The sequence below is a fragment of the Equus quagga genome, unplaced genomic scaffold (assembly GCF_021613505.1).
Source record: "Equus quagga isolate Etosha38 unplaced genomic scaffold, UCLA_HA_Equagga_1.0 146_RagTag, whole genome shotgun sequence".
Taxonomy (NCBI): domain Eukaryota; kingdom Metazoa; phylum Chordata; class Mammalia; order Perissodactyla; family Equidae; genus Equus; species Equus quagga.
The window spans coordinates 4,873,993-4,886,982 of record NW_025796728.1 but is presented as its reverse complement, the minus strand read 5'-3'; the positions used below and the strand labels follow the sequence as shown (position 1 = coordinate 4,886,982).

General features: G+C 35.4%; 1 protein-coding gene across 1 annotated transcript in view; it reads right to left on the bottom strand.

Annotated features, from left to right (window-relative positions):
• Nucleotides 1–277: 277 nt before the first annotated feature.
• Nucleotides 278–12,990, bottom strand: part of LOC124232976 (gamma-aminobutyric acid receptor subunit alpha-2) — a 127,411-nt gene continuing 114,698 nt past the window's right edge. Inside the window, exons 9-11 of the mRNA XM_046649955.1 lie at nt 12,303–12,505; nt 6,508–6,687; nt 278–828 (exon numbers count right to left, since the gene is read on the bottom strand). Coding sequence (XP_046505911.1) covers nt 532–828; nt 6,508–6,687; nt 12,303–12,505 — 680 coding nt within the window. The 3' untranslated portion in view covers nt 278–531. The remainder of the gene's footprint in view (nt 829–6,507; nt 6,688–12,302; nt 12,506–12,990) is intronic.

Below are 12,990 nucleotides of genomic sequence, written 5' to 3'. Positions count from 1 at the left end.
TATAGATACTATACAGAGTAATTAAAAGCTGATTTCAAATCTCTAGTTTTTCTTCTGAGGTGTGCTAAGCTTCCAATTACACTAGCAGGGGTTCTGAGCACTCAGGAAGGGGACTGATGGTCCAGATACTAGGTTCTGTTACTTAGGAGAATTCATGTTGGAATGGCAATGTTATTTTACAATTACAGTTAGGCCACAGTAGAAAATACTCTTATGTAAGACCTAAATCAAAAGGCTCCATAAAGTGTGGTATAGGAAATAAATCAGGTCATCTGAATTCCACTTTAAACCAGTTCCTAGGGTAAATCTTCAAAAAAGGCAATGGTTCTTTGGGCATGGGGTGCTTTCTTGCTTGTAGTTCCAAGAGTTAGCAAATGCCTGTCTCCATTAGAGGTCTACTGGTAAGCTACATCGCTATATACATACTGTACATGTTGGTTCACAAATTAGCAGTTATTAGTCAGACTGTACATAGCAAAACAAATCAAGTTTAACGCTGCTATACATCCAAAAGATAACCTGTGCCTAGATTCAAGGACTGACCCCTAATACAGGTTCTCTGTTTAAATACGTAGCCCAGTAAACTAAGTTAAATGTACCAAACAAAACGGGGAAAACTATTCTAGACATTCTGTCAATTTTGCTAACACTGTTGAAGGTTTTCTTGGCTTCCGCTGGCTTGTTTTCTGGCTTCTTGTTAGGTTCTGGCGTGGTTGCACTCTTGGAGATGGTGGAGAGAACTGGGTCCTTGGAAAGATTCGGGGCATAGTTGGCAACAGCCACCGCATACGCATTGTTCTGTATCATGACAGAAGTTTTTTCTTTTTTCTATTGAAAAATACAAGAATTAACAGAATGTGGGGTGAAACCGCTACTTAATATTTTCTGAACTCCAGCTCAAATTCTGAAGAAAAGTATCTTGATAAACATTATTATCCATTAGAAAGAAAGAATTTAAGGAAATAAATAAAACCACGAGGCTGAGGAAACCCCCAAGGTAAAAATCGATGGTACCATTTTCCTAGAGGGTCATTTTTTTGTTGTTTACATGGGAAACAATAAAAAATACAACTTTAATAAATGACGCAACAGTTTTGACTCTTACAAGTCACTCAAATATTTTTTGAATGAATGAGTGGATGAATAAATGAAATGTAGAAATATTTTAACAAGAGGAATGATCAACTACAATGAATAATCTCATCTTCTGAATGAAGAAATTTAACTTCTTTAATTTGATAACAGGATTTCCGCTTTCATGTCAAAATCATACAGCAATGCTTTACTCAGATGGTGGGAAATAGTAACCATATACAGATGGCAGTATAATAAATACTAACAACATAGAAAGAAGATGAAATACAAACTTTTGGATTTTTGCCTAGCTCATCCACAACCTGGTTCTCTGTATATTCCCCAGTTCCGTTCTCACCCACTCTAGTCTGGATCACAATCATCTCCTGCCTGGACCAAGCAATATTCCTTTGTGCTCTCCCAGTTTGGCTTGACTTCATCTAATTGTTAGTCACACTATAGCCAAAGGGAATTTTTAAGACATAAATGGGATCATGTTACTTCTCTGCTTAAATCTCTTAAATACTCTCTCATGGAACTTAGAATAAAATCAGTACTTCTTACCGTGGCTTCTTTTTTTTGTTCGTTATATACCAGTCCCACTCAAATAACTTCAGTTTTCAGAATACTTCCTTGTTTGGTGCCTTTGGCCATGCTACTTCCTCAGCCTGGAATGCCTTCCCTCCACCCTCTCAGATTTTGGTCTTGGTTCAAATGTCATTTCCTCAGAAAGGCCTTTCCTAACCACTTACCTATCATAATCCTTGCTTCCCATATGTGCTCTTTCATAGCACGCAGTTTACTTTCATCATGGCATGTTTCAAAATGTGTAAAGTCTTTCTTTTGTTGTGTGATTATTTGATTGACATCTTCCTCTCTCTTTAGAATCTAAGTTTAATAAAGGCTGGTGCTACTTCTGTCTTGTTCACCACTACAACCTTAGCACTTAGCATGATGCCTTCCATGAGGTAGTCACATAATATGTAGCTGAATTAATGAAACCTGAAAGTATAAGTAGTATTTACCTGCATTTCTATGCTAATAGAAACATATTTTTGGTTATCTAAATGCAAACAAAATGAGCTGGCAATGAATTATACAAAATAGTGAACAGCATAAATCAACAGATTTAGAGGACCAATTGGTCTAGAACAGAATTCTGAGTATCAGTTAATTTGAACCAAGAATTCTCAAAATGTTCAAGTAAAATAAGATATGAAAGCGATTTCCTGTCCTTCACCTGCATTGGGTTTCTCCCTCTCGTCTTTCCCTTGCTGATGAGGCAGTCTTCCAGCCTTGGCTGGAGTATATAAGGAAAAGGGGTGAGGGACTACCATTTGTAACTTTACAAAAGCTATAAAACAGGTTTCCTTCAGTAACGACATGTGTAGTAACCATGTTACAAATGGAAGGTAATCTCCAAGTGTATAAATGGTAAGGAGATGATGGCTAACACCTTCCAAGCGCTAAGATGTATCACATTGAGTGTTAAGCCTGAGGGTGTCAGTTGTGAAAAACTTCACTACTGGAAGTAAGTTCTATTGTTAAGCCTATGGTACAAATTCAGAAATGAAGGCTAAAGAGGTTTCATGACATGACCAGGTCTCCTGTCTACTGAGTGGCTAAAAAAGTAGATAAACTCAGATGTGGGTGACTTCTGAATCTCTTTAAACACCATGCTATGTGATTCTTCTCTGAGAAACTTGTTTGAAACCCGGGAATACTTTTTCTTAAAATATTCCAATTGAAGCTTATATCACTAGGTCAATATTTTCAAAGGACTCTTTAGCCCAAAAAGTATGTAACGTAAAGTGTTTGTATTGTTATTATTTCAATTATACTGAAACATCATTTAAAATGATTTCAAATTGCACTTACAGAGAATTTGGACCTTGGAAATGTTTCTTAACCTCTCCTTGCTTCAGCTTCCAGTTTGAAAAAAGGGAGCTAATTATACCAAAGCCATATTGAACTTTTGTGAGAATCAAATGAACGAATGTATACTCATAGTCTCTTAGTAGAAAGTAGTGATGATTATTACAAGCGAGACAATGATTACTGGTGTACAAGAAGTATAGATAATATACTTTATATCTTTGGAAGAAGACATAAACATCGTGTGGAGGAGCTCAAGAAAGGTTTCATAGAGAGGGACATTTAAGTTGGGTCAGCAGTTATGGTGTAAGGACTAGACATTTAGACAAAGAAATATAAAATGTAAATGTCTTTTGTGGCAAGAGGGGTCTACAGATAGACACTCTGTATTAACTCTTACCAACACCCTTCCTGCCTCCCACTTGAATACCTTTCACTTGTACATAAACACACAGGTGTTTGTTAAACTCTAGAGTTTGTTAACAAACTCCTCTAGAGTTTGTTAAATCACAACAGATACTCTGACCAATCCAAATGGACGTCAGCTGTAAATAGTCAGAAGGGCTGTACCAGTATGCACTAGCCAAATAGCAGCCCTCCTATTTGAATGTTTGTGTTTTTTGTTTCATCCCAACACTGTGGACACGATAATATGCAGTGTTAAAATCATTCCAACATATGCTTGTAACTTTCATTGACTAAGCTACAAAGGGCAAAATTTCATCTTTTTTTTCTTCATTGTTCAAAGTATGGTTCAATATCTGGCTATTAGTATAACTTCAGAGGTTGTCTCAGTACTTGCCAAGATGATGGTTTTGGTTTTAAGATGCTCCCTTGGAACTTGGAAATGACTATTTTCAGAATGAGTAGCAAGCAAAAATACAATAGCAAGGAGTACTATCTTCAGTCAAAACCCAGTGGTTGGCACCTATAATTTCTTACCAATTCATTGAATGAAAAAGAGCTCACCCCCATGGTACTAAATCTTCTCAAATCCACCCCATAACCCAGTAAAGACTTTCTGGCTCAAAATCTTACAAAGTTTTCTTTTAAAGGATAAAATAATTCCCCTCAGTTCATTTGAAAACAGTTATCACAAATCTAGAGTAAAGCAAATTATTCCTATCTACTTAAAATTAAAATCATGTATATAGAGAAAAATTCTGCTGACTTACAATTCTAAAATCTACAAAAGCAGAGTCTATAGATTAGTCCATATAATATTTTATTACTGCTCTTTGTAAGACGTAGATCTGCTAGTGATAGTACCAAAGAATATCCGTACTCTAGGCCATTTCGAGAAGATATTACCCTTGCCCTGTTCAATATTATCTTCTATTAAAAAGAACCAAGTTGATAGACATTATGTTATAAATTCTTCTTCGAATATCATGCAAGCCTCTGATCAAGACAGAACATCAGCAGGCTGGATACCTGGGCCACATGATTTGACCCCTCCAGACTAATTTTACATAATTTAGTGTAACTCTTGGCTTACCCTCAGACCTTCAGACTCTTGAAGAGAAATAGTCCAAGAAAGTCTATTTTGAATTAACTGTACAAACTGCCATGAGATAATTTTTTTAATGCCCATGTCCCTATGTAGTTTTTTTTTCTTTTGAGAACTAGGCAAGCTCTGATACTTCTTACTATCTAGTTTCTCACAGTTTAATTTTATCATTCCGTGTTTCTACTTTAAGGCTCTTAGGTAGGCTGCTTCATATCTTTTGAAGAACAAGGCCAGGTATGATTGAAAATACAAGTAAAGAAAACAATGTTAAATGTGAAGAGTGAAATCAAGTGGAAGAAGAATGGGGGAAATGAAGGCAAACCAGCACTATTTTCTATTAATTTTAAGTGACTCTTACGACTTTTGCTACCTCTTCATGTGTGACTGATATAATATCTCTCACCAGAATTCCTACCATGTTTCACTAGTTTTCTCCACCTACATATCCCACAGGTAATTAAAATACAAAATATTCAGAAATGAACTCAAGTCACTTTCACTCCCGACCTAAACCTGTTCACCCTCTTGTACTCCCTACCTGTGAATGATACCAGAATTGAGCCAGAAACTAGTAATCAAACCACATTGGTCCCTTAGACAGACCTCTTTTACACTGACTCAGCCCAAAATCACATCTATTGAGGCATCACTTCCTACTACAGCAAGTACCCCTTCCATGTGTTTCCACAGCACCATGGTGCTTGTCTCTATAATGGCACATAAACTTTTCTTCACTTCTTTTTTCCTCCACTTGATTGTAAGCTCCTTGAAAGCATAGAGTGTACACTGCAGAGCTTCTAGCACAGTTCCTGGCACAGAGCAAGCTCAAAAAGATGTTTGCTTCATGATAAGTGAATGACATGTACCAGAATGATTACTATGATTATATATATATATATATAAATTGTTATAATATATAAACATATAAAGTATTTTATAGAATATAAGTATTTATTACATTAATAGAAACAGATTCCAATAGTGTGGCCTACAATTCTGTTATGTAATTATCCTGAAAGTCCTCAATTTCACCATCTATAGATGTCAGACTGGGAAATATTAAAATAAGCTCAACTAAAAAACAATGCTTGTGGAACTTCCACCTGTTTGTGGAAATTGTTTTACTTATGACTAAGACTCATATAAGTGGGGAGGGGAAAAATATGGCTATATACAAAATCAGTAAATGATGTATTTTTATAAATTATCTGGGGAAAAAAGAGTAAATTATGCTGCTATAGGATTTGTTGATGTTGTTATTGAAGTAGAATGAAAAGGAAATATAACCCACATTAATTAAGCATTCTATTTTTTTTTTTTTTTTGCTGAGGAAGATTCCCCCTGAGTTAGCATCTATTGCCAATCTTCCTCTTTTTGTATGTGAGTTGCTGCGACAGCATAGCCACTGACAGACAAGTGGTGTAGGCCCACACCCAGGAATCGAACCCAGGCCACTGAAGGAGAGCACACCAAACTTAACCACTAGGCCACCAGGGCTGGCCCCAAAACTTCTATTTTTAAGTGATGTTTTATAAGATTCAGAATATTCTGAGGTTATTACTTTATTAGAGTATCTGAATATATACTTAAAAACTTCAAGTCTGTAAAATTTGATCACAGAAATCAAAATGTCTTACTCTGCAGTGGCAAACCAATCTTGGCTTCCTAAGGGTATTTGATAAAATAGTGTGTTAATAACGTAAGGAAATGCTCTAGATAAAATATAGATACCTATCAGTCAAAGTGACCTGGCATATAAATAAAAATAACGATCACATGGTTTTGGAGGTGGAAAGGATCTCAGAGATTGTCCATCAGAATAAAGAAATGGAGCTCTCATAAATATAACACTAAATATAACAGACTTTGGAGAAAACCTCCAGTCTCCAAAGTGGCAAATCTATGCTCTTTCTGTATACCATGTTGCTTTTTTACAGTCACTGTGGCTTCCAGAAAGCTCATTACCTGTAAAACAACAACATGCTCCCTGGTCAGATAACGCTATTAACTGTGGGCTAACCATCCTAACTGAAGAAAGGGATACTTACAGATGATTGTTTGAAGCTTATACAGTCCATCCACTTCTCTAAGTACTCTAAAGTCTTTTCTTGGATTAAATTGGGCCATGAGAAAGCTATACACTTGAACCGTATTAGCTTAGCTCCTTGAAGAAGTGCCTTCACTGAGTTGTATGTTAATGTAATGCCTTCAGCTTTTATTGAAGGGGACTACAAGAAACATCAATATGAAATTCATTACTGCGTTTATTGGGAAAATTTTGACATTACTTGTAACAGTATCCAGCTTTCTCTAATATAAAATCCATACGATATTGTCTTAAAGAAGACAATTCAGTGTAGGAAAATATTTTCTCTGAGGAAATTTATGCTTCCATTTTTTGATTAAAGAAAAATAACTCCCCCCCACCCCCACCCTAAGGTTTATTCTGAGCTTAGCCAAGAAGCTCAGAATTTGAAGTTCAACTTCTCTAGCTACGGACTACAGTTAATGCTCTGGCTCCAATGGTGGGCATACTTGCAATCTATTTTCCTTTATTCATATTTCCAACTTCTGTTTATATTTTATTTTATAATAACTTAAGTACATGCATTCTTTTGGTAAACTGCCTGAAATGCTTTTGGAACAAGGCAGGATGTTAACATAATGCAAATAAATGAATAAAAACACTTGAAATGTGATGTTTTCTATGAATTGCATGGAGTGAATCACAAAAAAATGGCACAGTTCATGTTATTTTGGATATTCTATTACTATGTCTCTGTTTTAAGTAATTTAATATCTAGTTTCCTTCCAAAGTATAGGTTTTCTTGGCCGAGGTAGAACCACTGACTCAGATTTAGAAATGGAAACAATCTCAAGAGATTGAGTTTATTTATTTTTTAAATTTAATTCAAATAAACTATATGCTAAATGCTATGTTAGGTAATGGCAGAGAAAATGACTAATACAACAAAACCATTATCCTCTTAGAATATGTAATCTACTGTTTGAAACAGAATTATTTACAATAAAAGTAAAATTTAACGAGGTTACATGAAAGGAATTTGTGCCAGGTACTGCACAAGCATAATGGGGGTTGGCAATTAGATTCATATGGAAAGTTTCGAGATTAAATAAAATCAGATGGATCTTCAGAAGTAAGTAGGAGTCCATCAGTTAGGGAAGGAAGAAGAAGGCATTTTAGCAAGAGGGATCAGCACATCTAATGTCATAGAGATGTGTAGAGGCATGCATATTTGGAGAGGTCTGTAATGGCTGGAGGAAGAATAAAAGCATGGATCTTTGTCCAGTCTTGGATACATCACTAATTAGATGTGTGATCCTGAGCAGGTAACTTTATTTGACTAATCCTAGATTTCCTCATTTCCAACATGGATATATTCCCAGGCACAAAGTAGGAAGTGTAAAATAAATAACAAAAAATATCCTTATTATTCGTCATGTAAACATATATATGAGAAAGCTATATACTTGGACCATACTAGCCAAGTTGCTTGAAGAACTGCCTTCAACAATTCATTGAAGAGCTGAAAAGTTAAATGGTCACATTTCTGTTTTAGAAAGATAACTGGCACTAATGTAGAGGATGGATTAGAGGGAGACGTGATCAGAGATAAGGAGGAATAAAGAGATTAAAAACAATGAGAAGTAATGAGGGCATAGTGTATGAAATATAAGTGGGAGAATGGACACCGTTTGATGACTGGTTAGATGTTAAAGGGTACTTCCACGTTGTTGATATGTGAGGTTAGGTTTTGCCATGGACTGAGGTATAGATGAAAAAATAGGCATGGGCAAGGGAAAGATATAAAGTCTATTTAGAATGTTTTGTTTCTGTTTCTTTTTTCATCTTTTTCTAAAGATCTGTAAAGATTGAGATGTTATATTCATGCATAAACGCCTAAGAACAGGCTGGATATATGATCCTGGAAGTTAAAAGAAAGGTATGGGGATACAGGTATAGATAATAACTGCAGAAGGAAAGATAAAGGTGTGGGTTGTAGACTTGATTTGCTTCTACTTCATTAATTTGCACCATATTTATTGAATAACTAATATACACAAGGCCCTGTGCAAAGGGCCAGGGATAAACGATTTATTAAGATAACCATGGTCAGTGTTAGGATGATCAGTGAAGGAGCTGAGACATGAATATGCAATTACAAACTGTGATACAGGGTCTAATGCAAAAGAGCAGGGAACTATACAAACTTACGAAGGGATCTAATCACTTGAAGGAGGAGCAAGGAATTTCTGGAGGATTGATATTCATGCTGAGGATGAGGAGGGATTATCTATTTGGGGACAGTAAACGAGTGGACAGTGTGCTTACTGCTGCAGACATTCTTACAAATATTGTTCACAAAACCCTTAAAGTGAGAACACATAGTGAATAGTAAAAACAAAAACAACATAAAATAAAGCCAAATGACTGTCTTTGGAGATAAACAAGAGCAGATGCTAGGGAGACTGCATCCACTGTGAACTCAGGCAGTGAATCTCAAAAAATAGAATGAATAGTGGCAGCTGCCAGGATTTGAGGGAAGGAAGTCGATATGCTAAGGCCTGTTTTAAAGAGAGAAAAAGAGTTGCTGACGTGGGCCTGAAATGGGTTCTGGAGTATAACAATATGCACTGGGTTCAACAGGGATCCCTTGAGAAAAATGGAAAATTATTATCTGATTTGAAAATATGGACATTATTGGTGCCCTTCAGTTACAGGACAATTAAATGGAAAGGAAATCAGATTACAGTGGGTTGAGAATTAAAGTGAAAGTGAGAATACAAACATTGTAAGCAATGCTTTCAAAAAGCTCGACTGGAGAAAAAGAGGGTAGAATCTGAGGGTGGGGGAATGGATGACATAGGATCTGAAGAGAGTTTTGTTTTTGCCTTCATGGTAAATTAAGCATCTTCATAATCTGAAAGGAAGGAGACAGTTGAAAAGGAGAAGATGGCTTTGAAGAAATCAGAAAATAATAACTGATGGTTCAAGGTTGAAAAAGGAACAAGAAGAAAGGAGATCAAGAGGTGGAATGAAAGAATTAGTCTTTGGCAAGTGGAAAAACACTGAGTATGAGGGAGGTTTCCCGAGAAATTGGGGGTTTGCATAAATAGACAGTTTTGTATATGCAAGGGCATAAAAATTTGATGCAGCACTACGTTTTCAGAATGATAAGGTTATGTTGTCTAATTTCACACCTGAGGCTAAAAGTAGTATAAAATGTTGTCCAAGATCACAGTAGGCTTTGTCTTCTAGTAGAGGACTCAAATGTAGCTTGAATATAAATTGAGTGGATTTATTTATTTATTTGCAAAAACTAACTTTAAAGATCATCAGAGCACAATCTACATGTAAACTATATGTTAAATACATACATATTTGTTTTTTGCAAACATATAGTATTGATATGTACCTCTAAGTGGGTATTCTCATGAGGCAAATTAATAATGGTCAGTTTACAAATTATTAGGAACTTTTCATATGTTCTTTAGATTGACAGATAATTTAACTGCATTTACTCAGGTTTACTAACTTCAAAAGCAGAAGACTTCTGCCAGTTTGGTTAAACTGAAAGGACACCAATGTGGCCTGTAGACAAAAACTCTGTATTTCAAGAAAATTACATTCTCCACTTAAACACTGAATCTCAGGAACACTAAAGCAGAGGTAGATAGCACTGAAATATTTGTCAGGCAGATGCACTTGTTTTGGGCACTCTACCTGATTTCCTTTCAGTTCTAAGAACCTGGATATTTCCAATGTAGGTTTAGAAAAAACCTCCCAAAATTCATTTGAATCATGAAATTGGGTTGAGTATCCAGTGATAAATTCATCACTGTCAAGTTTTAAAAGCCTTTCATGACAGCAAAGAAATCTTCTTACTGGTATTACATTGCCAGATTTAATATCAGAAATTCATTTATTCAACAGAAATTTCTGAAGTGCCTACTAAGCCCCTGGCGCTGTGCTTGGGACTCTAGCTCTGGAAAAGTGCATAAGAACAAGCAACATGCCTGGTGTAATGTTCCCTTCAACTTAACCACTGAACTTGAACCACTTAGAACTGAAATCATATAAACTTGGTTAGTTGTTTTCCTGCAAATTCGGCTGGAATGTCAATGATTTCAACCTAGATTCATCTTCACTACATGTGAGTTGATAGGTGGGTAGCCTTAAATCTAGTATTCATCAATAGTAGCTTATTGCTTTTAGAATGCATGAGCAAGAATGTGGTTTTTGCGCCCATAGGTACTTTTATTTTCCAAGTTCAGGGATTGAGAAGGCATATTATTTGATATGCCAAATCAAAACATCAATTTGACTGGCACCCTCATAGCACTAAAAAACAAAATATCAATAAATCTCTATATGGGGCATTTATACCACAGACCACTATTTGTCTTTTGTGACATATTTACAAAAAAACTATCTAGCATTTTATCTTCAAAAAAATGTTAGTATGAAAGTGCATGTGTAACTAATATAACTAAAAAGAAGTAATTGCATACATAGTAATGAAAAAGCAGTACACTATTTGGGGAATGAAAACATAAATCAACAATAAAATGTAATGGAAATGCTGAAATAGCCTAAGTTAAGCATAGAAAATTAATCAGATTCCCTTTCCTATTTACTCATTGGCTGTTAGTATGCAAAACATAGCTTATAAAATGAAATAAACCAGCACTCTTATTAAAAGTTCTATGTTTACAAAATTAGGGAAAAAGAGCAAACTTTTAAACTATAACATCAACTGCTTGCATGCTTAAACTGCAATATGGTCAAAAAATGAGAAAGAAACATTGATACTGAAATAACTGAAAAGAAATAAAATGAGCAAGTATGTTATTCCAAATTTAACAGAAGAAGTATTTAGGTAGATATTTTGTTAAGAAGAGCCCGTCTAAGTAGAACTTTTTACTATTATCAAGAATACTTCATATCTCGTGATCTACAGTATTCAAAACATCCTCTTAAGGCAGATGAATAATAATCTAAAGAATAAGAAAGGGAACAGTTATTATATCAGTGCATAGAACTCCCACTAGCTTTAGTACTTGAATCCTAAAAATGGACACCAATAAATCCCAAAGAAGTTAATCTTAAAAACAAATAACTTTTCTCCTATAGACTACATGAGCAACCAGAAATTTCTAGGCATTCTAGCACCTACCTACTTATTCCATACAACATGGGAGAGAGAACAATGCTGCCCGGGCTTTTATATCCAGGCAACAGAGATGGCGGTAGGTGAGGAGTAACTCAAGCCACTAATAGCGCCTGAAATTCTCTAACAGATATAATTATACAATTATAATTCCTATAATTATGTAAGGTAAAGTTAATGCCCACTTTTTTTCCAAATCTCTCTTACAAAGCAGTGTGGTGTTTAAGAGTATGAACTTAATCATGACACAGATCTGGGTTCAAGTATACTTATTGACTAGTTGTGTGAGCTTGGGCAAATAAGGAACTTCACTAAGCCTCAGCTTCTTCATAAGAAAAAGGTGAGAATTAAAAAGAGACCCTAGTTATCAAGTCGTAAAGATTACATGAGAGAGCATATGTAAAAATCTTAGCACAGTGCCTGACACACAGTCAGAGCTAACAGATACTAGGAAGTAACAGAAGTAATACTACCAGAAGCACTCCTAAAGGATTTCAGGCAAGAGCATACTTTAAAAGAAAACTCTATGATCCCTATGCATATAATTTATGTTTGAACGTTCTTAATGTCAATTTTTGGGAACTTATCTGTTACAAGCTAATCTCTTAGGAGATTCTCTTAATCATGGTGAGAAGGAAGTTCTCACTTACCTTGTCATTTACTACACTCTTCCCATCCCAAGCCCATCCTCTTTTGGTGAAGTAATTAACGGTTGCAAATTCAATTAGGGCAGAGAACACAAATGCATAACAAACAGCAATAAACCAGTCCATGGCAGTTGCATAAGCCACTTTGGGGAGAGAATTCCGAGCACTGATGCTTAGAGTTGTCATTGTTAGAACGGTTGTTACTCCTGCAGAAGAAAAGATAGGGACCAAAACCATCAACAGACACTAGCACGATAGCATTGGAAATATTCTTTTTCTTAAAGCTACTTTCAGTGCCACTCCTATCCACTAAAAAAAAAAAAAAATACTGGCAGAACAGTGCAAAGTTAATTGTCATAAGTGGTTATTATAATTTGTGAAGTACTGACTCAAATGCTTTCAGTTTTCATTTTTGTTTGTATGAATCCTTTTTTTCTCTTCTTAAGTACTGGTGAGGTTAAAAAGACTGGTGGAGACTAAAGTAGAATTTCCTGAGGAAAGTAACTACTTTAAATTAACCTGTTGCCCATTAATATTAATTTTTAAAAAAATCCTACACAAAGCCTCACATTAATTTGTTCATCATTTATTTGAATCACGCTAAGCAATGGATCAAACATCCACACCAATGATCACAATGGAATTATGATTAAGAAGTTCTTCATTCTAAGTATGGCTGCCTAAGTAGGGA